The sequence below is a fragment of the Catharus ustulatus genome, chromosome 7, assembly GCF_009819885.2.
Source record: "Catharus ustulatus isolate bCatUst1 chromosome 7, bCatUst1.pri.v2, whole genome shotgun sequence".
In the NCBI taxonomy this organism is placed as follows: domain Eukaryota; kingdom Metazoa; phylum Chordata; class Aves; order Passeriformes; family Turdidae; genus Catharus; species Catharus ustulatus.
The window spans coordinates 13873089-13894737 of NC_046227.1; the positions used below are offsets into that span (position 1 = coordinate 13873089).

The following is a 21649-nucleotide window of genomic DNA, read 5'->3' on the forward strand; positions in this document are numbered from 1 at the left end:
TGCAATTCCCACCCCACTTTATTTCTCTCTTTCTCACACTCACACATACTTTTCACAGGATATATCTGCTCTTCCTGATAGATATAGCTCAAGGGAGGGAAAGACACTTTGAATAAAAATACCTATATACAGAGAAAGGCTTTGTCCTTGTTTCTCCAAGGTCTTATTTAGCTAGGATTCAGGAAGAAACATTCCACTGGATAAGAGGGGCACTCCTACCCAGCTCTGGCTGCTATTGGAAAGAGACTGGGTTAACCAGAGCTCTGGTCTTTGACTAGCTGACACCCTGTATTTCATACATACACCACTGCAAGGTTTTGTTGCTTCCTTTGCAAAGGTTTGCCCAGAGATCCAAAAGCAAATATAAAAAAGACATATAGATTAAATCTATTTTAATACGACTACTGGTTGAATTAGAGAAAGTACCCAAGATAGGCATGAGGTTAAGAATATGGAAGTTAAAAAACTGGGATATAAAATTCCTTGGCTGAGTAAACATGGTGCCAGTATGATTCTCGTTAAGACCCTTGCTCAGAACTTCACTGCTGGCACTGTTAACCCCTTGCTTTGCTTGCTCTTAGCTTCTCTTAGACACCGTTATCCAAGCTTCCTCCTTTGGTGAGGTTACCAGTTCATATTTTGCCTCCATGACTTGGCCTTTCACTGGGTGGAGATACAGTTTCCTTACCAGAACACTCAGCAGAACTGTGGCCACCATATAGGCAAACCTGAGGGAAGAATCAGGAGAAAAAAATAAAAACCTTGCTATGATGTCAATTTGCCAAAGGATGACAGCTTGGACAGGTTATCCCAGCAGTAACACCAAGATGCTGGAAGCACCTTCTCTCCTGCCTGCCACAGAGACTCACTAAGACCTCCTTCCCTATGCTCACCTCAACTCTGGGCACTCCTGGCTTCCTGAGAAACCCAGCAAGGAGAGGTTTTTCATGGCTAATTCCTCATTGAATCTGTCTGGGTCAAACCTATAAAAGATGAAACACATTAAGGTTTTCTGAGCAGGCACATCATCCCTTCCCCAGAAACATGCACACACACACAAGTGAAAAACTGGAAATTAAATAGAGAATCTCACTAATTTGTTCTCTCTGGATCATTCTGCACAAATATCTGAAGGCAATTGTGCATCCATTCCATCAATGTTCCCAGCTGGTCAGCTGTGTCCCATCTTGGTCAAAATGCTGACATACTGAGGTAGTGTGAGACAGGGCTGGAATTAATGTACAGTACACAGCTGAGCTGATGCTGTTACCTGCCCTCTATTCCTCTCCAGGGCACATGCAATCTCATTTATCTCTCTCTCTCTCTGCCCCTCTGAGTCCCTTCCTTTTTCCCTTCCAAAAATACTTCCCTTTTCTCCTTGCTCCTCACCCTTCTCTTTAAGCAGCTGGTGTGTGTATGTGTATGTGCTGGGGGAGGGAAGCCAGTGACTCATTCAAGTGAGAAAAGTGGTTTCCAGCTTTAGGATGGTAGAGGCTGTGAGAAAACTATTATCCAGGGCTGGCATGAGTTAAAACAAGGGGAACTAATAAAATAATATTAAATTTAAATATTAACCCCTCTCCGAACACAAAATTTGATGGACAGAAGACTGTTCCTTTAAACCTTTCTGCTAAATACTTCAAGCCTTCACTTCCCTGCTTAAACATCCAAGCTCTGCTTCTAACAAGGTGAAAGGACATGTGGGTGCTGATACTTAGGAAAAGCAGCATCAAACTTGCATTTCCCCTAAACTAAAGTGAAAATTACAGATTTTGTAATAGGAGAGAAAATGCAGCTGCCTAGCAAAAAAGCAGGGAGGGCAAACAGTGGTTTTGTACAGTAAGTGGGTGAAAGGATCAGAGAGAGCTAGTCTCCAGTCATGGAAATCTTCATCTTCCTCAAGCTAAACCTCAACCCCAGCCTTCCAGAAACAAACATACAATGTTCATAGCAGTCCTCACTGTCAGTCCCACAGGGCCTCAGCAAACCTGAACACAGCTGTGTACCTTGGGAGGCAATCCCTGCCAAGGTGCTCACAGACTGGTGCATCAATGCCTCACCCCTTTCTAAAAGGTGCAATTGCAGAAGGGGACAAGTGCTGGTCTAAAGGCTCTGTTCTTTCTCCTAAATCTCAGCTGTCTGTTCTCTCTATTCAGAATAACTGACCTACATTTTTTGCAGCCCAAGTGAAGTAAATCAGATACAGGTTAATATTTGCCACCTGGAGGCCACAGGAAGCTACGGCGATTTTTTTCCTTAACCTCCAAAACACTGGCCTAGATCCACTTCAGTTTTCACAGACAGACCAAAATACTGAGGTAGCATCTTCCTTCACCCTAAAAACCCACAACTTCAGGCTGACATTTCCTCCCTTGCATCACTGTTTTATGATGACAAGCAGTGACTCCAAAGCCATTCAAATCACTGTTTCACAGAAAACCTTTAGCAGAAGTCACCAGAATTAGCCAGGAAAGCTCTTTGTATATGACAAAAAAGTTTTTACTAAACTCTAACATGCACACACACAGACTGGAGCATCGGAGGAACCTGACTTTAATTGTTCCCAATACCATGCCCACGGAGACAAACAAACCCAGACTTTCATAAACTGATTTTCTTACAGACTCCCTTTCATCTCCAGAATCTGCCTAAGCCAGGCCCTGCAGCACAGAAGGCTGTGCTGTAAGATCTAATTTAACAAAGCAAAGGAATTAGTTGCAATTAAAGTCGATTATACATACTTGTATGGTGATGGCCAAGATGAACTATCCTGCAGCATCACACCAAGAGCATAAAGCACAAGTGTCTGCAAAGAGAATTACAACACATCAATGCAGAAGGAAATGCACAATTAAAGACACCTCTCGACAGCTTTGTTCGGTACACTACTCATATTTAGGTGGACTAAAAAGACAATTATGCAGTACTCATCTACAGATTTTCATAATCCATGCCCAGATGTTAGGATTTTAATTTCTTAAGAATCACACTGTAATTGTTGGTGGTTACAGAGGTGTGACCCATTTCTCTGCACTTGCTGAGATGGACTACTTTACTCTCTGGAAGGGAAGGTGGTATGATGAGTGATATGATGAAGCCTGAAACAATGCTCTTTTATGCATAACTGAGCCCATAGCCCCCTTCAAAAGTTTACTCATCCCCAGTGGACCCAGAATGAAATCTGCTCAGCAAGAGAACATGAATTTGCAAAGCCTCTCCCACAGAGGAACTGCAGGCAAACTTTGAACTAAACTGTACTTTCAGATGACAGAGCACCCGCTCAGCTTCAACACTATCAGAAGAAATGGTCTTCGTGCCTCACCCCTGGTCTGGAAGAAGAGGAAACAGCAAATTCCCCTACAGGAAAGGAGAGTGGCCTAGTGCTCCCAGCACTGCCCTACCTCTTTGGGGACAGTATGTTGGTCGACTCTGCCCTCCAGCTCCTGCAGCTGTGCAGCAATGGGAGTGAGCTTTGCTGTCCGCACTGTCTCACACAGGACTTGCCGACAGTACCTGCAACCAGCAGCCCTTGGTTAGTGTCATTCTCAGAGAGAAGCTTGCCCACACCCTTGTGGCAGCAAGCAGAGTGGAGTCAACAGCTGTATTTAAGAGGCACTTTTTTTTCTGGGAAGGAGTTCCAACATCTTTGCAAGAAGCATTAAATCTCATTAACAACTTTCACAGGTTATCAGAATCCCTCTTCTTTCAGATTTTTAAACCAAACTAAATCTGCTAAAATGGATAAACACACCAGCCCTTTTCCTGTACCTCTCACTCATACAAGAAACAGCAAGAAAACCACACACTCTATATTCCCTTACTGAACCCCTAACACTAGTCCAAATACAAAATGCACCTGGTTGCACCAACACAACCAATGCAGAAAACATAAAGGCCAGTTGACCTGTCATCATTACTTGAGACCTTTGAAAAGAAGATTGGCCCATGCTTTCTAAATATCTCTATATCCAACCATGAAAATGACTGATTACTTATGCTACTTCTGGAAAACTAGGACAGAAACCAAACAAGACAATGAGCAAAAGTTTTGGCCTGGCAGCCAGGGCACTGATTCTGTGCTTCTCCTCTGCTAGTGAACCTAAAGGGTTTCTTACAGACACCCCCAAGTGAGCATCTTACAGACACCCCCAAGTGAGCATCTTGGTCCCTGTGTCTGGAGTGCCAGCAGATTCTCTCTGCATTGCAAGTCACCTTGTGGTCTGATCACTTCCAGAAAGAAAAAAAGGGAGTGAGTAGCTTTTGGATGCCTTTTGCTGGCCTAGTGCAGGCTTGGCATCAGACTCCACAGGAAATGCCTGTCCCCACCACATGACACAGCCTTTCTCTGCATTCCCTCTATAGGACCCACCTGAGCTGATCAATTTTCTCATGTGTAATTGGTCCCTTCCCCAGAACACGGTCCATCTCCTTGTAGAGATTCTGCTGAACATCTTCTGAGGTTGTCAGGAAATAGACTGCCCAGGTACACACTGGGGAAGGAATCAAGACAAGACTGGACCCAGAAAATTCAATCCTTTACAAATGGCATTCAGTTTTCTTCCTGTATTTTCAACATTACTTTTTGGCCTAAAGGAAAAGCAACCTCTGTTCATAGCAGGCTGTGCTGATTCTGTATTCAGTGGTAGGAAGAGTAGAGAGCTGTGCAGGACACCAAAGCACACAGCCCCCACAACTCTGGCAAAGGGACTACACAGTCCAACAAACCCTGTGGAATCAGGGTTGTTACACCAACCATGAAAAAGAAAGGCTGGTTTGCTCAAAGCTTTAGAAAAGTCCCTTATTTGGGGGTCTTCCCTAGCACATCAGCCAGCCAGTGCCTGGGGCTCCTGAAGGGAGCCCTCTGCAGATATTGGCAAGTACTTGTCTCCCTACCTCTACTTTTTGAGATTATCTTCACTAGCAGAGTGAGAAAAAAGCCTTGCATAAGAAGTAAGTGTGTAGGATGCAGTTTCCCTAAAGCTACAAGGAAATGTTTCTAGCTCTCAAAAATGTCTATTCATGAGAACTATCTGGAATCTTGGACTTGATCATCCTTGTGGGTCTCTTCCAACTCAGAATATTTTGTGATTCTGTGAATCCATGGGGATTCAAGCCCCTTAAAATTGCAGTCTTCCTGGAGTACCTGGAGAGGATATTTTCTGGAGAGAGTATTACCACAGTTATCTGATTTACTCCCCACATTCCTTCACACCTAGATGCATCCTGGAATTCTTTGGAGTCCCAGCCCCACTGGCTGAGGTACAAGGCCAGATAATCATCCCTGTATTATAAGGTATTTTACACAGCTTCAGTTTGTATTTTTGTTTGTTTGGGGGTTTTTCATAATCTTTGCATAAACCCCAGAGTAGCTTCTCTGAAAGTCCCCCATACATGGAATACACCTATCCTCCAGAAATTCAAAGCACTCAGACAGATGCTAGCACTCTTTCTTCTTGTATGCCTGAACCTATTTTACAACATGGTCTTTGTGGCTTATTTATTTTGGTGGTTTTTTTCATCAAATTGAGCCTCAATTATCTGGGATTAAGAATGGAGGCAAAAAGCAATGGGGAGAAATTCTAAGGTTCACCATAAGACTGGAGAAGTTGTCAAACACAGCTTAGGTTCAGCTTACTAACTGTGAAGCTGTGTCAACAGTCTGATGTAAAAATTAGTTTCTTCTATATGTCTGTAGCTCAGGAGAAAGAATGATTAATACAATTTTTTATTAGCCATGGGTAAGTCTCATGTCATCACACACAGTTTTTGGCAGCTGAGTGTAAGAATGGGAAGTTACTTACAGTTAGCAGTGATTACACATCCTGCCAAAGAGAAAATCATTGTATCTTCCAGAATCTAGAAAAGAAAATCTACTTCAGAGAATGAAGTTCATAAGATTGTAAAGAGAAAAAAGATGTGGCACACTCTCCACTCAAGCACAGTAAATCTCTTTAGTGCAGAGAGTAGGAAATACATCGAGAAGACATAAACTGAACTCTCTGTAGAACTTCCACTGGAATTGCACAAGACATGCTTAATATTAACATACTGCTGGTTTATAAAAATAGCTATGAAGCAATGGCAAGGAAATCTACCAAAGTCTAATGCAATCAAACCCTGCAGGAGTGGAAAAAAAGAACTAGAAGCCCTGCTTTGCTAAAGAATCTAAGGTAAGATGCAAAAAATTGTATTAATCAAAGGCTACAATGTAATGAATTGCCCATCTGGCAAAACTCCTTTACTGTGTAAGGAGGTAACAGCTGTACAGACCTGCTGGTCACTCAGGCTCCCCTGCAGCAAGGTGTCTATGAAGACATGCCTGTTGAATGATCTGCCTCGGCGCTCCTTTGTAACCTTCCTTATGATGGATTCCATCTCCACTAGAGCTTTGGAAGAAAAAAGAAATGTTTATTTTAAAACCTGGTCATCCTGGTGCTGCAGAGAAGCAAATCCATCTCTCCAAGCAGATTTTCAGACCAGCTGTCCCTGCTGGGCTCACTTACAGAAGCAGCCTCTGTTACATGTTGCTGTCAATTTGGAAGGCAGTATCCCAAATTTAGCTGAAAATGCAGGAACCAAATAACATAGGTTGCCTATAAAAAGCCATCCTTAGAGGTATCAGCAAGGTGTACTCTGTGAGCTGAAATCACATAAGGGGAAGACATATAATGCTGTTGAACCATCAGAGAATGTATTTCATCAGCCCCCACAAAAACATGTACGAGCCACACAACTCTGGTTACCTGCAGGTAACCAGGACTGATGGAGCCCCTTTGGCCAGGGGTTCTACAGGCACAGTGCAAAAGGATGGCTCTGTGCTAAAGAAAGAGTCTGCAGAGACAGAGAGAGGAATGGAGGAAGTGTGGGAGGGTTTTGGCACAGAGTCCGCATATTTGAAGATATGTGAGTGCCTAACTCCTGGTGGCTGCTGTGGGAACCAGGGGGAGTTGGGACCTAGACGCCCTCGCCTGTCTGGTCTAAGTGACCTACTGAGCACTATCCAAGAAACATGGAGCAGAGTTTGGGTCTGAAACTCCATTTATCAAGGCCCAGTTCAATTCCTTTGTCTTAGAATTACCTTCCTTCCTCTTCCCTGCATAGGAAGGCCAGCAACACTCAAACACCAAGGCTCACTATCTGGAGTTTGTGAAATTGTGTCCTCATGCATCATCATACTACAACTCAGGAAGAGAGTGACCATGGGAGGAACCCATTTCAATGGGGCAGAAGTTGTCCTCAGGCTCTTGAAACCCACAGAATCAGAAGTATAAAGAAGGAAACACTGGGTTTGGAGTATTTACAAGCAAAACTTTAGTTCCAGATACAATCTACTTTAATTTAACATCTTATCTATCAATACTGAAATGGTTTTATCATTAAGAACAAAAAAGGTTAGACAACCTAAAATTAACTTACTGTAAAATATATGAACAACAGTAGTACCACATAACAGACCTGAAAATCATGTTATCTTGTAAGAGCACATCAGAGGCTATCTGATGGTGTATCCAACAAAGCAGCACCTCTGTACTTGTGTCTTCCAGCCTGTGAGTGACTGTCTGGCAGTACAGGCCCCAGATGGTGCATCATTTGAATGCCCATACAGGCCAAATCCAGGGGCTCCATCTGTCTCCACCTAGCACAGCTGCTTGCCTCCAAGAGAGGTCAAAAGTGGACACTAGGGAACAGAACAGGAAGGGAGGAAGTACATCCTGATTCTTCCCCTATATCACTCTCCAGACCGGACAGACCCCAGAACTAGACCTGGAACTAAAGTTCTAGTCCTACAACTTCTCACATAAAGGCAGCTTGCCACTCAACTCTGAAACAACGATCTAATGTGGGAGTAAGTACAACATACCTGGTAGCTTATGGCATGATGAACCACGCTGAAGAAAAGCCAAGACAACTGGGCAAATGAAGTGCTTTCACATGCTAGCTAACTCCTAAGTGTTAATCAGAGTGGGAGGAAAACTGTTATTTTGGGAGAAACCTACCATCTTCATAGTGCTTCTTCCTAGTCATGTTTTTGTCAAGAGACCCATCCAAGAAACCTTTTCCGATCTCTGACCAGATCTGGAAGAAGAACAGAGAGAACAGCACCATCACTCACCATAGGCTGAGACTGTTGGGACTATTCTATTCTTCCCAGGAAAATGAAAACACCAAATAAAATTAACACTTCCTGTCAATATGGACCTGGTCTTCTCTTTAGGACACCACATCCCATTTCAGACACTATGTCTGTGATAGCTGGAATTAAGCTGAAATGAAACAACTGTAATTACAACTATAGGGGAAACGGTATGGGAATCTTAAATGGGAGATGGAACTGTTTCTTTCCCACCCTATCACCAGCATATTTAACATCACTACATCTCAAGATACAGCTTGAGATCTCCTCAGATTTTCCTTTCTCCACAATGGCAGAGAGCCTTCAGAAGATCTTTGAAAAGGAGAAGTTCCACTGGCAGTCCCAATAGAGTTTAACTGACTTAAGTACCAAAGACCTCCTAACTGCCATTGGATCTCAGTTCCTGATTCTCATGGATCCTTTAGAAACACCTCAGACTAATGACAGCAGCATCAGCAGTAGGATCTTTCTAAGTTTCAGCTTGGGACAAGTGAGGCAGAGCCCTCAAGCTCGTACTTTATAATCTCAGCAGTAGCTTGTATTTAACTGTACAGATACAAGCTCTGTGGTTTTAGTTTGGAAAAATTTAATAGGAGATTTCCTGGCTCCTTGGGACACTTACTGCATCATGGTGCCTGCGGAATCGGATGACTTCCCGGTCATCTTCAAAGCTGCTGCCCATAGCTGTCTGCGTGACAGACTTCATGGCAAAGCCCAGCATGTGCTGGCAGAGTGGCACATGTTGTGCCTCAGGGAGAGACAGCCATTTGGCCAGCAGCTCTTCTGACAGCTTGAGAGGGAATGAACCATTAGTTAGCAGTAACACCAGCAGTCTATTTACCAAACACACCCTGGACACATTCCCACCCACTTCCTAAGGCAGACTGCACTTTCATGGCCATGGAATAATGCTAAACTCTTTCCAGGTTTCTTTCCATTGTTAAACATAACATTTTAGCCTCCAATCTTCTGCTTCTTTTAAGGCTCTCCCCCAACAAGGCAACCCTACCCTCCTCTCTTGTTCCCTCTGTCACAAAAGAAACCTTAAACCCTTTAATACTGACAGCTCCAGAATAGGAAAACAGATCATATTCTGCCTGCTGGACTAAATCAACATCACCTCTTTGTGGCCCCAAAAGCTGGTTCCTTGCTCCATCCTCCTGTCCTGGGAAATAGATCTAGAATCCAGGTGTTCCAGTATCCTTAACTGCATCTGTTATCTTGGCATAAAAATTAAGCAAGCTCAGCCCTTCCCCCAACCCACTGGAGCTAAGAGAATGCAAATATTCACACCCTGAAAGGCAGAGGTTGTTTGCTATCTCAGATGCTTATAGCTCCAGCACTAATTTGAGTGCAGGTCCTTTATCCTAGTGACCATTCTCACTAAATCCCCTGTGAGCCACAGAGGGCTTCTCTGCTGTACAAAGGCAGTTACCTTCTGGATGAGAGCAAAGTTACTTTGCAAGGACTTGGTCACACCGTTCTCATACAGTTTTCTCCTCATGTGGCTCTCTCCTGTCTCCCCATTCAGGCTGGACTGGTACCTCAAGAGGGATTTCAGCATTGTCTCAAAGGGATCCACTGAAAGCAAATAGAAGAAACACCATTCAGAAGTCACACTACACAGGGCTAATGAAAACAGCCGCCTCTTTAATTGGGTACTGCTACTTCTGGGCAGTGAGCAAGGTGTGGCTCCTTCCCCTACAACAATCTCTTTGGGGTGTCAAGCTTCTCTTGCTCAGTGTGGGCTGGTACCTCATGAAGCCTTTTTTCTGGGGCTGACTGCCACTCTGTGATAAGCTACCCCTACAGAGTTTGCCTGCTGGCTCTAGCAAGTAACTCTTTAGTAATGATGCCTTCAGAGCTTGCTCCCCATTTGCCAACTCTCAGCTGGTTTTGCCATTGACTTGGTGACAAGAGTGAGTGTGGCATGGTCCTTTGCCCTTGTCCTCCAGCCTGACCTGCAGTCTCTTCAGCACATTCCCCTTCACATCTGCTGTGCCCTCCTGCCCTGAACGTGGCTACAAACTCAGGACAAACCAGCTCACATAACAGACTTAGCCAGAGGTTGCTCTCAGAGTGCTCTTGGCACTCCTTCCCTTGCATCACAGACCCAGCAAAACTTATTTGATATCCTACTGGTCCTGTAAGATTTCCCTTGTATGCACCGAGCTCCCTGCTGAGGAGCTGTTCCCAAACTAGCACCTACCTATCTGCCAGGGCTGCTTCCAGCACAGAAGCTCTGAAGCGCCTACAGAAAACCATGCCCCACTAAGCTACAGCTACTGCTCAATCACCCTCCTTCTATCTTCAATCCTTCCACACAGACACTTGCATCAGTGTACAAACTAGACAAAACCACATCACTTCCCTATACGTGACTCATTTCAGTGAGATTTTTAACCCTGAATTTCATCACCAAGGACCTCTATCTACTTAATAAATTTGCTGAAGGATATTAGGTGTCAATGCAAAACTGTGCAATACTGCATGGCATATGTTTTTGCCTTTCTGTAAACCTTTTAGCATGTCTTGTGGAACTGGCAGAGTCGTTAAGGAACTACTTAGAAGCAGCAATCAGGGTTATCAAGAAGGATATTGTCACTGTTTATCACAGTCTGTTATTTCCCCCAGATGGAGAGTGAAACCTCTGAGGCATCAGAAACATCAAGGCTGGGCTAGACACATATGACTTTACCAGCTGTGGATGTATCTAGGATTCCCCACAGAGACTGGGGCCTCATTACACTACCAGGCAAACTTAGAAGAAGAGAAAACTCCCACCTGCAGAGGACTTACTACCTAAAGACATAAAAGCAGCTAACGAGGGCAGAGACATGAATATGGTAATCTTTCCCAAATGTTTTTCTCTCACATCTTTTCCCTTCCAATGTTTTTAAGCTCTGAATCTCACCCTCTTTCCCACTCTGAATGACAAGGAGCATGAGCATGTGTCTTTTGGCAGAGCAGATGGTACCTGCGGCTCTCCACGTGGCGCGGGCTGTAATGTGCCTCTAGCTGCTGCTGACAATCCCTCCTCCAAGGTACTTTGTCATGGAGCTGCTATTCATGCCACAGATCCCTGCTGACTGGCACTGGCACAGCCAGGCACAATATTGGGTAGCCAGGAAGACACATGGCAGGTGGTAAAGCCCACACAGAAAATCCAGCAAGCAGAGGCATCTAGAGAGGCTGGAAGATGCTTAGAAGCAACACCTGCTGAAACTGCAAAGTTTTCCTGCTGCACATGAAAGAAATCTGCTGGATTAGCCTGGGCTCTGGGCTTTTTCCTCCCAACATCCCTAGACTAAACTGGCACCCCCACTCCACTGATACACACTGAGTGCTGTGCAGTCAGGGCTGCAGAGCCCAAGCTGCCCTTTTGCTGAGGGCTGGCTCTGCCTCGTGCTGTTTGGGAAGAGGCTATTTCTGCACAGCTGTGGGAGGCTAGTGACTCCACAAGGCACTAACTGCCTCTAGAGAGAGCTCTGCTCTGCCAGCACTTGCACAGACTTCATCCTTTGTCCTTGTCTTGAAAACATCTGCAGGGTTATATTTTCAGCCCTCCTAGTAACACATATCAAAATTTCAACTGTTCTCTTCACTTACATGGGAATCTCCCCATCCCAAAAATCTCAGAGTGCTGTCCTGGACACCATTGCAAGTAAATACAGAGAAAAGAGCTAACTGAAATTGAGGAAAACTGAACATTAGAGATAGACAGGACCTCTGAACTGCACAGTAAAATGCTCACAAAACAGCAATGAAGTCCTGTTCAGACAGGCCAGGACCCATAGCTCCATCTCCAGCATTCAGTGTGCTCCAGGTTCATTGCCCCAGTCCAAAAACGCATCATCAACTCAGGTGAGATTTCCAAGTTGGTCTCTGAACTCCCTGCTCCTGGCAATCCTGCATTAGTCCACCCTCTTCACATCCACATCATTTGTAGGCCTGAACTGCTTCCCCAGAACCACTCAGGGGAATCACCAGTACCAGCTAGAAAACTTTACTTCCTTTGAATTCTCCTTGCAAATTAATCTCAACCAAGCTTTAAGAGGCCATGAAAACATACCAATTTCAAACACTGCTTGAAGCCTAAGGAAAAAGAGTCTCCAGGCATTGGAAATGTTTATAACTATGAATCCAATTAGTCCAGTTTCAAGGCTTTGATGAGAAATGCATTATCTGCACCTCTCTCTCAGTCTCCAAGAAGTTTGGCCATATCTGTGACACACATATGAGATGAGAGGAACATTTGTATGATACTTGGAGCCAAATCATGTATCTCAGCCTTGGAAACTAAATGTTAGGTATCCATGAAGATGGATGATGGCCTCAGGTACTCCAGATGACTGAGGAAGAGTCACATGGAATGGGTTTTCAAGTGGGATTGAAGAGTCAGGAGCTGGATATAATGCAGTCCACTGTGGGCTGTCTCCTGTCCCACAGCACTGTGTGCACAGAATATATAGGGGCAAGACCACATCTCCAATAAAACTTCAAGATGCTCAGAGCCAGTTTGTGGCTGAGACCTACTAGAACCCCTATTCCCACTCACCAAGAAACTTGGAAGAGGGCTTTGCTACAACTACTCAGCTACTACTGTTTATACCTCAACACTTCAGGAAATACAACCTGTAAGATTCCTCACCTCACTTTCTGGCAAGCATCAGTGCTAAAAGGAAAGCAGTGATATAACTAACATTGCTGCTCTTCCAGCTCCGAGATCATAAAAACCCTCCTTCTCAGGTTTATTGCCATTATGAGGATCTTTTCATAAGCTCTTTCTTCAGCTGAGCTGAACACACCTTCCCTGCACGACAGGCTCCCCACTTCTCTGAGAGCACTGGCAGCCTTTATTCACACTTGCTTTATTCATAATCATGCCTGAGTATAGAGGTCAGAGCCACACACAGGACTCCAGGTCTGACTCATGCTCATTTTGTGCAAAAGTCCTCTCTTTACAGAAAATCCATGACTCAGTGTATCCTTTTTTTCCATGGCCATGCCATCCCACAGGCAGCCTGCTTCAGGCAGCCTGCTTTTTCTCCTCTTGTTCCTGCTATCCCAGCCCTCAGGGATACCCATGTCACTCTGCTGCCCTGTGCCGACAAAGGGCTCCAGAATAATGCCATCAGGGTAGGACACTAACATAAGATGGAGTACTTCACATCCCCAACACTGCATTTTACTTTTCCAAGACAATCCAGTCTTGATCCCCCTTTCAAGTACAACTATTTATCAGTATTCAAGCAAATTCTGAACTGAATCCCTGACATAGACACAGTTGAATTACTTTTTTTGTCTAAAAATCTAATTATCAAAGTGCAACATGCATTTCCCATTTATCTTGCATCCTTAGAAAAATAAGTTTAGCCCTTGGCATAGCAGGATATTAGGCTAGTCTGTAGCTCCTTGGCTCACCTAATTTCCTGCACTGAAGTCCAGGCACTGTATTTCTCCAATACACAGATCCTCCCAAATTCAGAACATTTCTGAGAACTTGGCTGCACAGGGGCCTGTCACCACTTCTCTGAGCTCTGAGAAAGTGACTGTCTGTTTAATTTCCCCCAAAAACACTTGAGAGCATTCAGATCTTGCAGGGTAGTTTTCCACCTTCTGGAGTGTCATCGTTATCCACTGTGTCTTGCTGATCCTTGTTAACTCCCACTCCTTTCCCAGATTGTCACTATTTCTTTTTTTGATTCTGTCAGGCAACTGAAGCTTACCCCTCATGACCCCAGCATAAAGTGAACTATCTGCCTGTGCCTAGAGACAGCCTACAGGATCAGGTCAGAGGTGTGCACGCTGCACCTCAGTCAACCTTGTAAGATAAAAACTGGGAAAGCAAGAGATTAAACCCAAACATCAACTGGAGTTAACTTACTGAGTGCGATAAACTTAGGAAGCAAAATGCTCACCTAAGAGGGGGGTATAAATTAGGCCATAAATAAAAATATTCTCCCAGGACTAAGACAGTTAACTCAGCTACCAGCACCACCAATCACTTCCAGGACTGGAAGATCATTAAAGGTTTTCACCACAAAATTCTACACACCAAAAGAAACATGGAAGATAAAGAACTTCTACAAATAATAGTTTGAAAAATCTCCATGCTGAACCATATGAGGCAGTTATCACAAACTAGCAGAGCTGTTTTTGGACTTAATTTAGCGAAGTTCACCCTCCTAAACTGCATTTCAAATTTTAAAATGTATGCCAAGTAGCTACAGGATGTTCACCTTGCTCTATCAAGTGACTAATGAGCATGACGCTTTTCCTGAACGTTTGCCTGTAGAGAGATGGTAAAAGACACAAGCGTACCCATTTCTTGATGCCCACTGGGTTACTGAACCCTTGGTCACTGATACTCAAGTCCAGGAAGAAGGACCAAAGTCATACCTGAACCACCATGTCAGCTACAAAGTCTCATTTTCTTTAAACGTAGAATGAAACCCTAACTTCCTATGACACCCTTCCTTTGATGGCCAGTGAGGCCAGATCAAATGGACTCCAAGACAAAGGAACAGACACTTACACAACCGGTTGGGGTTAACATGTTGCTTCAGGAGATCGATGGAGCCCAGGCTGACAACAAGACGTCTTCCAAACCAAAAGGAGACCAGTGGCCCATATTTCTCATGAAGGTTCACAAGAAACTCATGTAAACTGCTGCTGACAATGATATCTGGCAGGTTGCCATCCCTGAGAAACACAGAGGATATATGGTCACGAATTGCATCCTCTGCCAATGCTGAACTTCATGAATGTGGAGACAGAAACCACTTACTTTTCATCAGTTGGAGCCAGCCCAGGGATACCTGATGCTTGCCTAGATGCCTAGAGTAAAAGGAAATGCATCAATCTACATGAGCTTCAGATTTTATATAGGTCTCACAGCCTTCCAGCAGGAGAGATGAATTTTCCACACCAATACTACTACACTACTTACAAATGAGAAACAGAAGCTGGATATGCTACATCTGCAGGCTTTAAACCTGCTAAGCCGATAAATCTCAAGTGTGTGCCTGGTGCCACTGGCTAACCCAGGATTATTCATCTGGTCAGATAAAAGATGTCTGCGCAAAGATTTAAAGGGTCACGTTTGCAATGTAGGATTACACACAGATTTGTCCCGGAGGCCTGCAAAAATGCAAGGCGAGCAGACCGCGCCTTTGGCAAGCGGGATTCACCCCGGAGCACGTAAAGCAGCAGGAGTGCCGGGGCTGCGCTGTCCGGGAACGCCCTGCCCGGAGCTTCTCCCGCAGCCTCTGCCACGTCCCGCCGGGCCCCGGGGTTCGGGCCGGGGGCACGCCCGAGCCCAGGGGCCGTGGGACGGGCCCGGGGCTGCCTCGGCCCCGCGGCCGCTCGCCCTCAGCCCGCCTGCACCGGGAGCCGGGCCGGGCCGGGCCGAGCCCCCCCGCCCCACTGCCGGCAGCGTTACCGGGTACAGGTACAGCACGGCGCCCACGAGGATGAGCAGGAAAGTGACGGCGAAGATGGCGAAGTCCAGCATGGCCAGGCCGGGGCGGAGGAGCGGCGGCGGCTCGGCCCCACCCCGGGGCCGCCGGCGGGGCAGGAAGGGGCGGACCGGGCCGGGCTGGGAGCACGGCTCGGCTCGGCTCGGCTCGGCATGGGGGGCCCGCGGCGCCTGCTGCTGATCTCCAACTCCACCCTGCACGGAGGGGGGTACCTGGGCCACTGCCAGCAGCACATCCAGAGCTTCCTCGGGCAGTAAGCGCCGTGCAGAGCTGCGGGAGCGCGCCCGGCCCCCTACGCCGCGCCGACCGCTCTCCCCTCTCTTCTGCCAGGAAGGTGAAGCGGGTGCTGTTCATCCCCTACGCCCTGCACGACCGCGACGCCTACGCCCGCACGGCCAGGGAGAAGTTCGAAAGCCTGGGTAAGGCCGGCCCGGCTGGGCGGCACCGGGCGCGGGGAGCAGGGTGCGGGCACGGAGCGCCCCGGGACAGCAGCGCCGCAGCCGCGGGGGCACGGCCGGGCACAGCCTGCACACGGACTGGGCCGGGCCGGGCCGCTGCGGTACGGGCAGCAAGGGCAGGGAGCAGCTGGACTCGGACTTCTGCCTGGAAGGACATGTTTTAGAGGCCTCCAGAAGAAATCCTGCTGCAAACACTTCTGCTCACTCCAGGGAGGAAGAGTTTGTCCCTAACTATGAAGTGGCATCTTTTTATCCTTCTTAATCACATGAGGGAACATTTCTTCCCATGTATCTTAAACCTCTGCTCAAGCAACCACCTCAACCAGTGCAACCACTGGTGTTAAATGAAGACCAAATGAAAGCACATCAAGGAGCCAGATAGTTCCATGATGGACAGCAGCTGAACTTTGCTTGGAACAAAGATCTCTGCAGAGCAGCCTACAGCAAGACCTCCACCTAGTATCTATCACTGTAGAGGGTAACTTTGGACCTGTTAGTGTAGCAATAATCAGTACTCACTTCCCTGGGCAGCACACTTTGCTCCTTGACTTGCAGGAGGATTGCTGCTATCAAATGCCCATGTTCTTCTGTCTCTCTTGACACTTTCGGTACTCAGTGAACCCCAGCAAGGCAAATCTATCAAAAGTCAGACATTTTAACAGAAACAGTACTCAGATTCAGGTATTTGCAAAAGCAGTGCTAGAAACAACACATCTTCTCAGAATTCAGCATGGCCAAGTTGAGGACCAACAGCTTTTTTTCCTTATTTTCTAGTTACCTGGTAATGCTCAGCAGGATATTGTGCCTTGGCCTGCAGCTGCTGAGGGAAATGCTCTGCTCCTATATACTGAGTGCATATATCCACAAAACAAGCATTTCCTTTTGTACAGTTGGATGCTGAAGCCCTGCACTAATGTAGGATGTACACTCTGTTTTACATTGTAGAGTTCTCTGAAAGTTCCCTGGTTGAGATATTGGCTCAAGGTTGGAGGAGGTGGGTAGGGAGGGATTAAATATTTCACATTCTTCCACCAAACTGACATGGCGAAGGTAAATATTTTTTCATTTAAGGTTATGGGCTGGACAGCATTCATGAATCTTGTGATCCGGTGGAAGCTGTAAGGAAATCTGAAGCAATATTTATTGGTAAGTTTTACTTCTTACTCCCCAGTGAAGGTTTCTATAGGGCACTGGATTAGTCCTGCTCAGCGGTGGCACTGAAGACCAACAATAAAGCAGTTAGGCCTACAGAGTCCTAAGACCCTAAATTTAGTGGTGGGCTGGGAAGTAGATTTATTAATGGAACTTCATCTCCAGTAAATTTCAAATTATTATTTTTAACAGTACCTCAGTGTAAAAATATGATCGTAACAGCTGTGTCATCACTTTAGCAAGCCCAAGAAGTCCCATGGCCCTGGGCTTTGGAAGAGAGGTCACTGTCAGTGGCAGCCTTACAAGGACAACTCAGGGCATGCCTGCGGCCTGCCCAGTGTCCGTTCTTCTGAAGCTTCTGGTTTTACTGTTTCTCAAAGCAGGATACTGTCCTTAACAGAGCATAGAACTCATTGTCCCTGCCAAGTTTGTAAAGGCTTCCATTAAAACTGATGGTGAAAGCATGTTAAATAAGCTGAACTTTCTTTCTGCAGGAGGTGGGAACACATTCCGTCTCCTGAAAGCTCTTTATGACAACAGTCTGATACATGAGATCAGGAAGAGAGTGCTTGAGGTAAAACTACAGATTCTGGCCAAGACTGAATGGCAGGATCTCACGCATGAGCTTTTGTTCAGACAAATCCAAGCTGATTTTGCATTTTTGTCTCTAATATATTTAAAAGGTCAAGCCCTCTCAAGTTCACCTGGTGAACTGAAAACCATGGCCAAATAAGGCTGTCATTGAGTCATTGAAAAGACTTAAGGTCAGCTGTTGGTCTTCTAGAGCAGTTTTCTACATGCTGGATTGCAAGACCTTGGGATGTACAATGCTACATAGAATCCTAGAAGTAAATCCCTCAAAAGACTAGTGCAGGATTTAAGCTATGTCCAGAAACCCTATTTTTCAGCTTGAGATGCCCACTTCATATCTTGTTGATACAGATGTGTTCATGTTGCAGGTTGTCTGCTAATAAACTGGTGATAAAGTTGTATCCATACGTGCCTTTTAGACAGTGTCCTGTTGATGTTGAAAGTTATGTAATTTTTGTATCTCTTTGCAACTGAGAGGTGTGAGTGCCATTGAGCCCCTCTGGTCAGCAGCACCAGTCTAGCTGGTGAATCTAATAAGGCACAGCAAAGATACACCATTCTCTGCAAGAGAACAGAAGCAAGGTGTTCCCTAGCAATGTGGAATTGCAGATGACTTTATGCAGATTTATACAAGCCACAGTACGGCCAGCTGCCAAGAATAAAGGTTAGCTAGGCTTATCTTAATACATAGAAAGTCAACGTCTGTTGTGATAATGAAAGCCAAAAAATGTCCAAATACCATTTAAGTGTGGATAACTACTTGGTTATATTACCACCAGTTATCTCAGACAGCTCTATTTTTACAAATTCTTCAGCATTACCCATATGCTTGCATATTTCTGTGGCATTCTTCTATGTACAGCGTAGTACTTGGTACTAATACCTAAACAGTGCTAAACTGCTCATGGTGCTGGTAAGTTGATGCTGTGACAACATTGCACTGAGCTTCTGATGGTCTATTCTCTTCAGAAGCTAATTAAAAGCCAGTTCACATATTTCCTGTAACTGCAATAGAGGCAAGTCTTTCCTCTTAATAGCAAAGTCCAACATGCACTGACAGCCTGCTAAGTTCTCTCTTGGGGAGTCACAGAGTACAAGGCAGGCAGCAGTTAGTTCTCTGACACAGAGAAGCTACTGACCACCCCAGAAGCTGAACTCTTGTTCTGCTTTTCACCTGTAAAGTTAGCAGTGAGATGAGCTGGAAGGACTAAGTCTGATCTGACTGATGATTCTCTGAGATTGACAGAAGATGGTCTAAAATTGAGTTCCTAGTTTTGATACTGCAGACTGATAATTGCTTTTGTCTTTCAGGATGGGATTCCTTACATGGGATCCAGTGCAGGAACCAATGTTGCTACCATCAGCATCAATACCACCAATGACATGCCAATTGTTTATCCACCTTCCCTGAAGGCTCTAGGATTAGTTCCATTTAATATTAACCCCCACTACCTGGACCCTGACGTTAAAAGCACTCACATGGGTGTAAGTAAAGTGCACCAGAATTAACACAGTAAACTGTAATATGTCAAACAGCTGCTCCCTGGATAAACTAAAAATGCCAATGAAGGCAGTAAGTAACACTTTACTTCCTCCTAAAACTTAACTTTGCATGGGGAGAGGAGTTGGCAACAGTATTACTGAACAAAGTGTTTTTCACAAAGAGATGCTCTGCAATGTCTTAAATACTGTTGAAATGCTTGATATCTGGCATGCAATGAAGGACTTGGGAAAAAAAAAAAAGATAAATCTGAAGTGTTAAGATGCAAAGCACTGTGGTTCTGGAAAGTTCTGTCTTACCTACTGCTTGGGAAGACCTAACTTAAACAAAGATTAAGAAGCTTAAATATCTGAAGGTCACAAGAAATGATCAGAACAGGGAGATCTTGAGATTCATAGAGTTGTGTAAGAAAATACCTGGGCACTAGTGTCCTTGCAGGGAGCACAGCCTATAATGTCCAGTACTGAGCAAGCACATGCACTAGTATAGCTGATAGAAAAACACTTCAGCCATCAAGCACAGATTTCTGTACAGTGGGAAGGAGCTCCTGCTTGAATAGCATGTCAGCTAACTCCTGAGGGAGTCAGCACCTGCGTGGTGCATCTTTTAACAACCCAAATACCTTCCTTCCTCCTTGTAATCAAAATGCCATGGTTAGAAGAAGTAGTAAGAATTAGGGAACAATGAAGAAGTGGTGGATATGGGTGTGCTTCCAGAGTTTAGATGAAGTTATAGGTATTAATTTAATCAGCTTGTCACTAGATAAGCAGGCAGTCCTTTCCCTATAAATAACTACTACACTTTCTCTCAGAGGAGGCTGGAAGCTCTGTGCTGTACCAAGTCCCTGCTGTGTTCCTATGTTTTTATTTCTTTACTGTTGCTCAGTTCAACAGTAAACCTCAGGAAACGTGACAGAGCTGTTCACAAAAGGAAATTCTTCGGTGTAATACCTACTTGAAGACAAACAAGCAAATACTTAATGCCTGAAAATTCATGATTCACTACTCTCTTTCACAAAGGTGGCACCTCAGGCATTTGTTTCTCCCACCTTCCTGGCAGCATTAGAGATAGTACTAATTTAAAAAAGAGCATGGATTAATTGAGTAGAAGTTTTAAGGCTTTTCTGGGCTGGGATTGTGCGAGTTCTATTTGATCAACCCGCAGTAAGTTGCTGCTAGTGATGAAGGGCAAAACACAGATTTAGAGTCAATCCTGCCATCCCATTCTGCTTGAGGGGAAGTGCCTGCTTTGTTTAATGTTATGAAACTGTTTCATATCATGTTGCCTGAATAGCTCCAAATCCTACCTTATGGCCTGGGAAGCTAAATCTATGCTTGTTATTGCAGGAGACAAGAGAGGAAAGAATCCGCCAGTATCATGAAGAACCAAACACTCCCCCAGTTCTGGTGAGTAGTAGTTCTCCACCAGGAAGCTATAGCATGAGAAACATTTTAAATGCATTCATGTTATCTCTCAGTGTGGGTTCCCCACCTGTCAGGATTACAGAACCATGGCTTGGAATGCTAGCTGTACTCTTGCAAAGAGCTTCAGCCTTGGATATTGCTCATTGTAGAAAATGGGTTACGGCCAATGAAATGGTGTTGCTCAACACCATTTTAGGCAGCTCTGATCTTCCCAGTCACTGCCTACCATATATTGTGTTGGAGGTGGTATGCATGCAGATGGTACAAAACTCCCCTTAATCTTTTTGCAGATATTCTTGACTTTAATGTCTGTAATACAGTTTGTGGATTTGCACATTCAGTAGTACATATGTAATTTCATTATGTCTGTCTGGGAAGTGGGACCTCTGTGTTTGATCTTGTAGTATAAAGTTCGTGCACTAGCAAACCCAGGTGGCTGTTGCTCGACCCAAACTGGATCTGAGAATAACTGGGAAAAAACAGTTTCCTCTCCTCCTTAATAGTTTCTCCTTTAAGAGTGAAAACTGAAATAAGCAAGAAAATCAACTTCTAAAACAAGATAACTCACCTAATTTTGTCTTTACCTCTTTGTTAGGTAAGTGAGAAGGTTTAGTCTGTAGTCACGGTGGCACTAAGACTGGCCTGCTTGTGACAAGCATTCTACCCTTTCACATAGCTTGAAAATCACTTTACATGTTTCCACCTCCTCCAGGGCTTGCGGGAAGGTACGATGCTGTTAGTGGAAGGAGATAAAGCCACGCTGCAAGGAGTGACAGGAGCACGTCTGTTTTTGAGGTAAATGCTACACTTGAATTGATATCCTTCAGAGAGAAAGAGAGGCTTCTGTTAGGCTCCTGGCACATACTGCCTGTCTCCCACATCAGAAGTTACTTAATCCTTTAGTTCCA

The 21649-nt window shown here is 45.0% G+C and overlaps 2 protein-coding genes across 3 annotated transcripts in view; one reads left to right on the forward strand and one right to left on the reverse strand.

The window, feature by feature from the left end:
• Window positions 1-15961, reverse strand: LOC116998746 (cytochrome P450 20A1). Of its 2 annotated transcripts, none has more exons than XM_033064804.2 (13): window positions 15828-15961; window positions 14925-14974; window positions 14673-14839; window positions 9570-9715; window positions 8757-8924; window positions 7998-8076; window positions 6271-6386; window positions 5802-5856; window positions 4370-4490; window positions 3402-3513; window positions 2742-2806; window positions 894-983; window positions 1-728 (listed from the first exon to the last, which is right to left on the reverse strand). In XM_033064804.2, exons 4-13 carry the CDS (start codon window positions 9696-9698, stop codon window positions 578-580), a joined length of 1086 nt encoding a protein of 361 aa, XP_032920695.1. In that variant the 5' UTR covers window positions 9699-9715; window positions 14673-14839; window positions 14925-14974; window positions 15828-15961; the 3' UTR covers window positions 1-577. The 2 variants fall into 2 exon arrangements, with proteins under 2 accessions (XP_032920695.1, XP_032920694.1); XM_033064803.2 differs by lacking the exon at window positions 15828-15961 and adding an exon at window positions 15579-15713.
• LOC116998747 (alpha-aspartyl dipeptidase-like) overlaps window positions 15714-21649 on the forward strand; it is a 6916-nt gene continuing 980 nt past the window's right edge. The window contains exons 1-7 of the mRNA XM_033064805.2: window positions 15714-15868; window positions 15946-16034; window positions 17145-17219; window positions 17720-17799; window positions 19128-19301; window positions 20664-20723; window positions 21454-21536. Of these exons, the coding sequence (XP_032920696.1) occupies window positions 15768-15868; window positions 15946-16034; window positions 17145-17219; window positions 17720-17799; window positions 19128-19301; window positions 20664-20723; window positions 21454-21536 (662 nt within the window). The 5' untranslated portion in view covers window positions 15714-15767. The remainder of the gene's footprint in view (window positions 15869-15945; window positions 16035-17144; window positions 17220-17719; window positions 17800-19127; window positions 19302-20663; window positions 20724-21453; window positions 21537-21649) is intronic.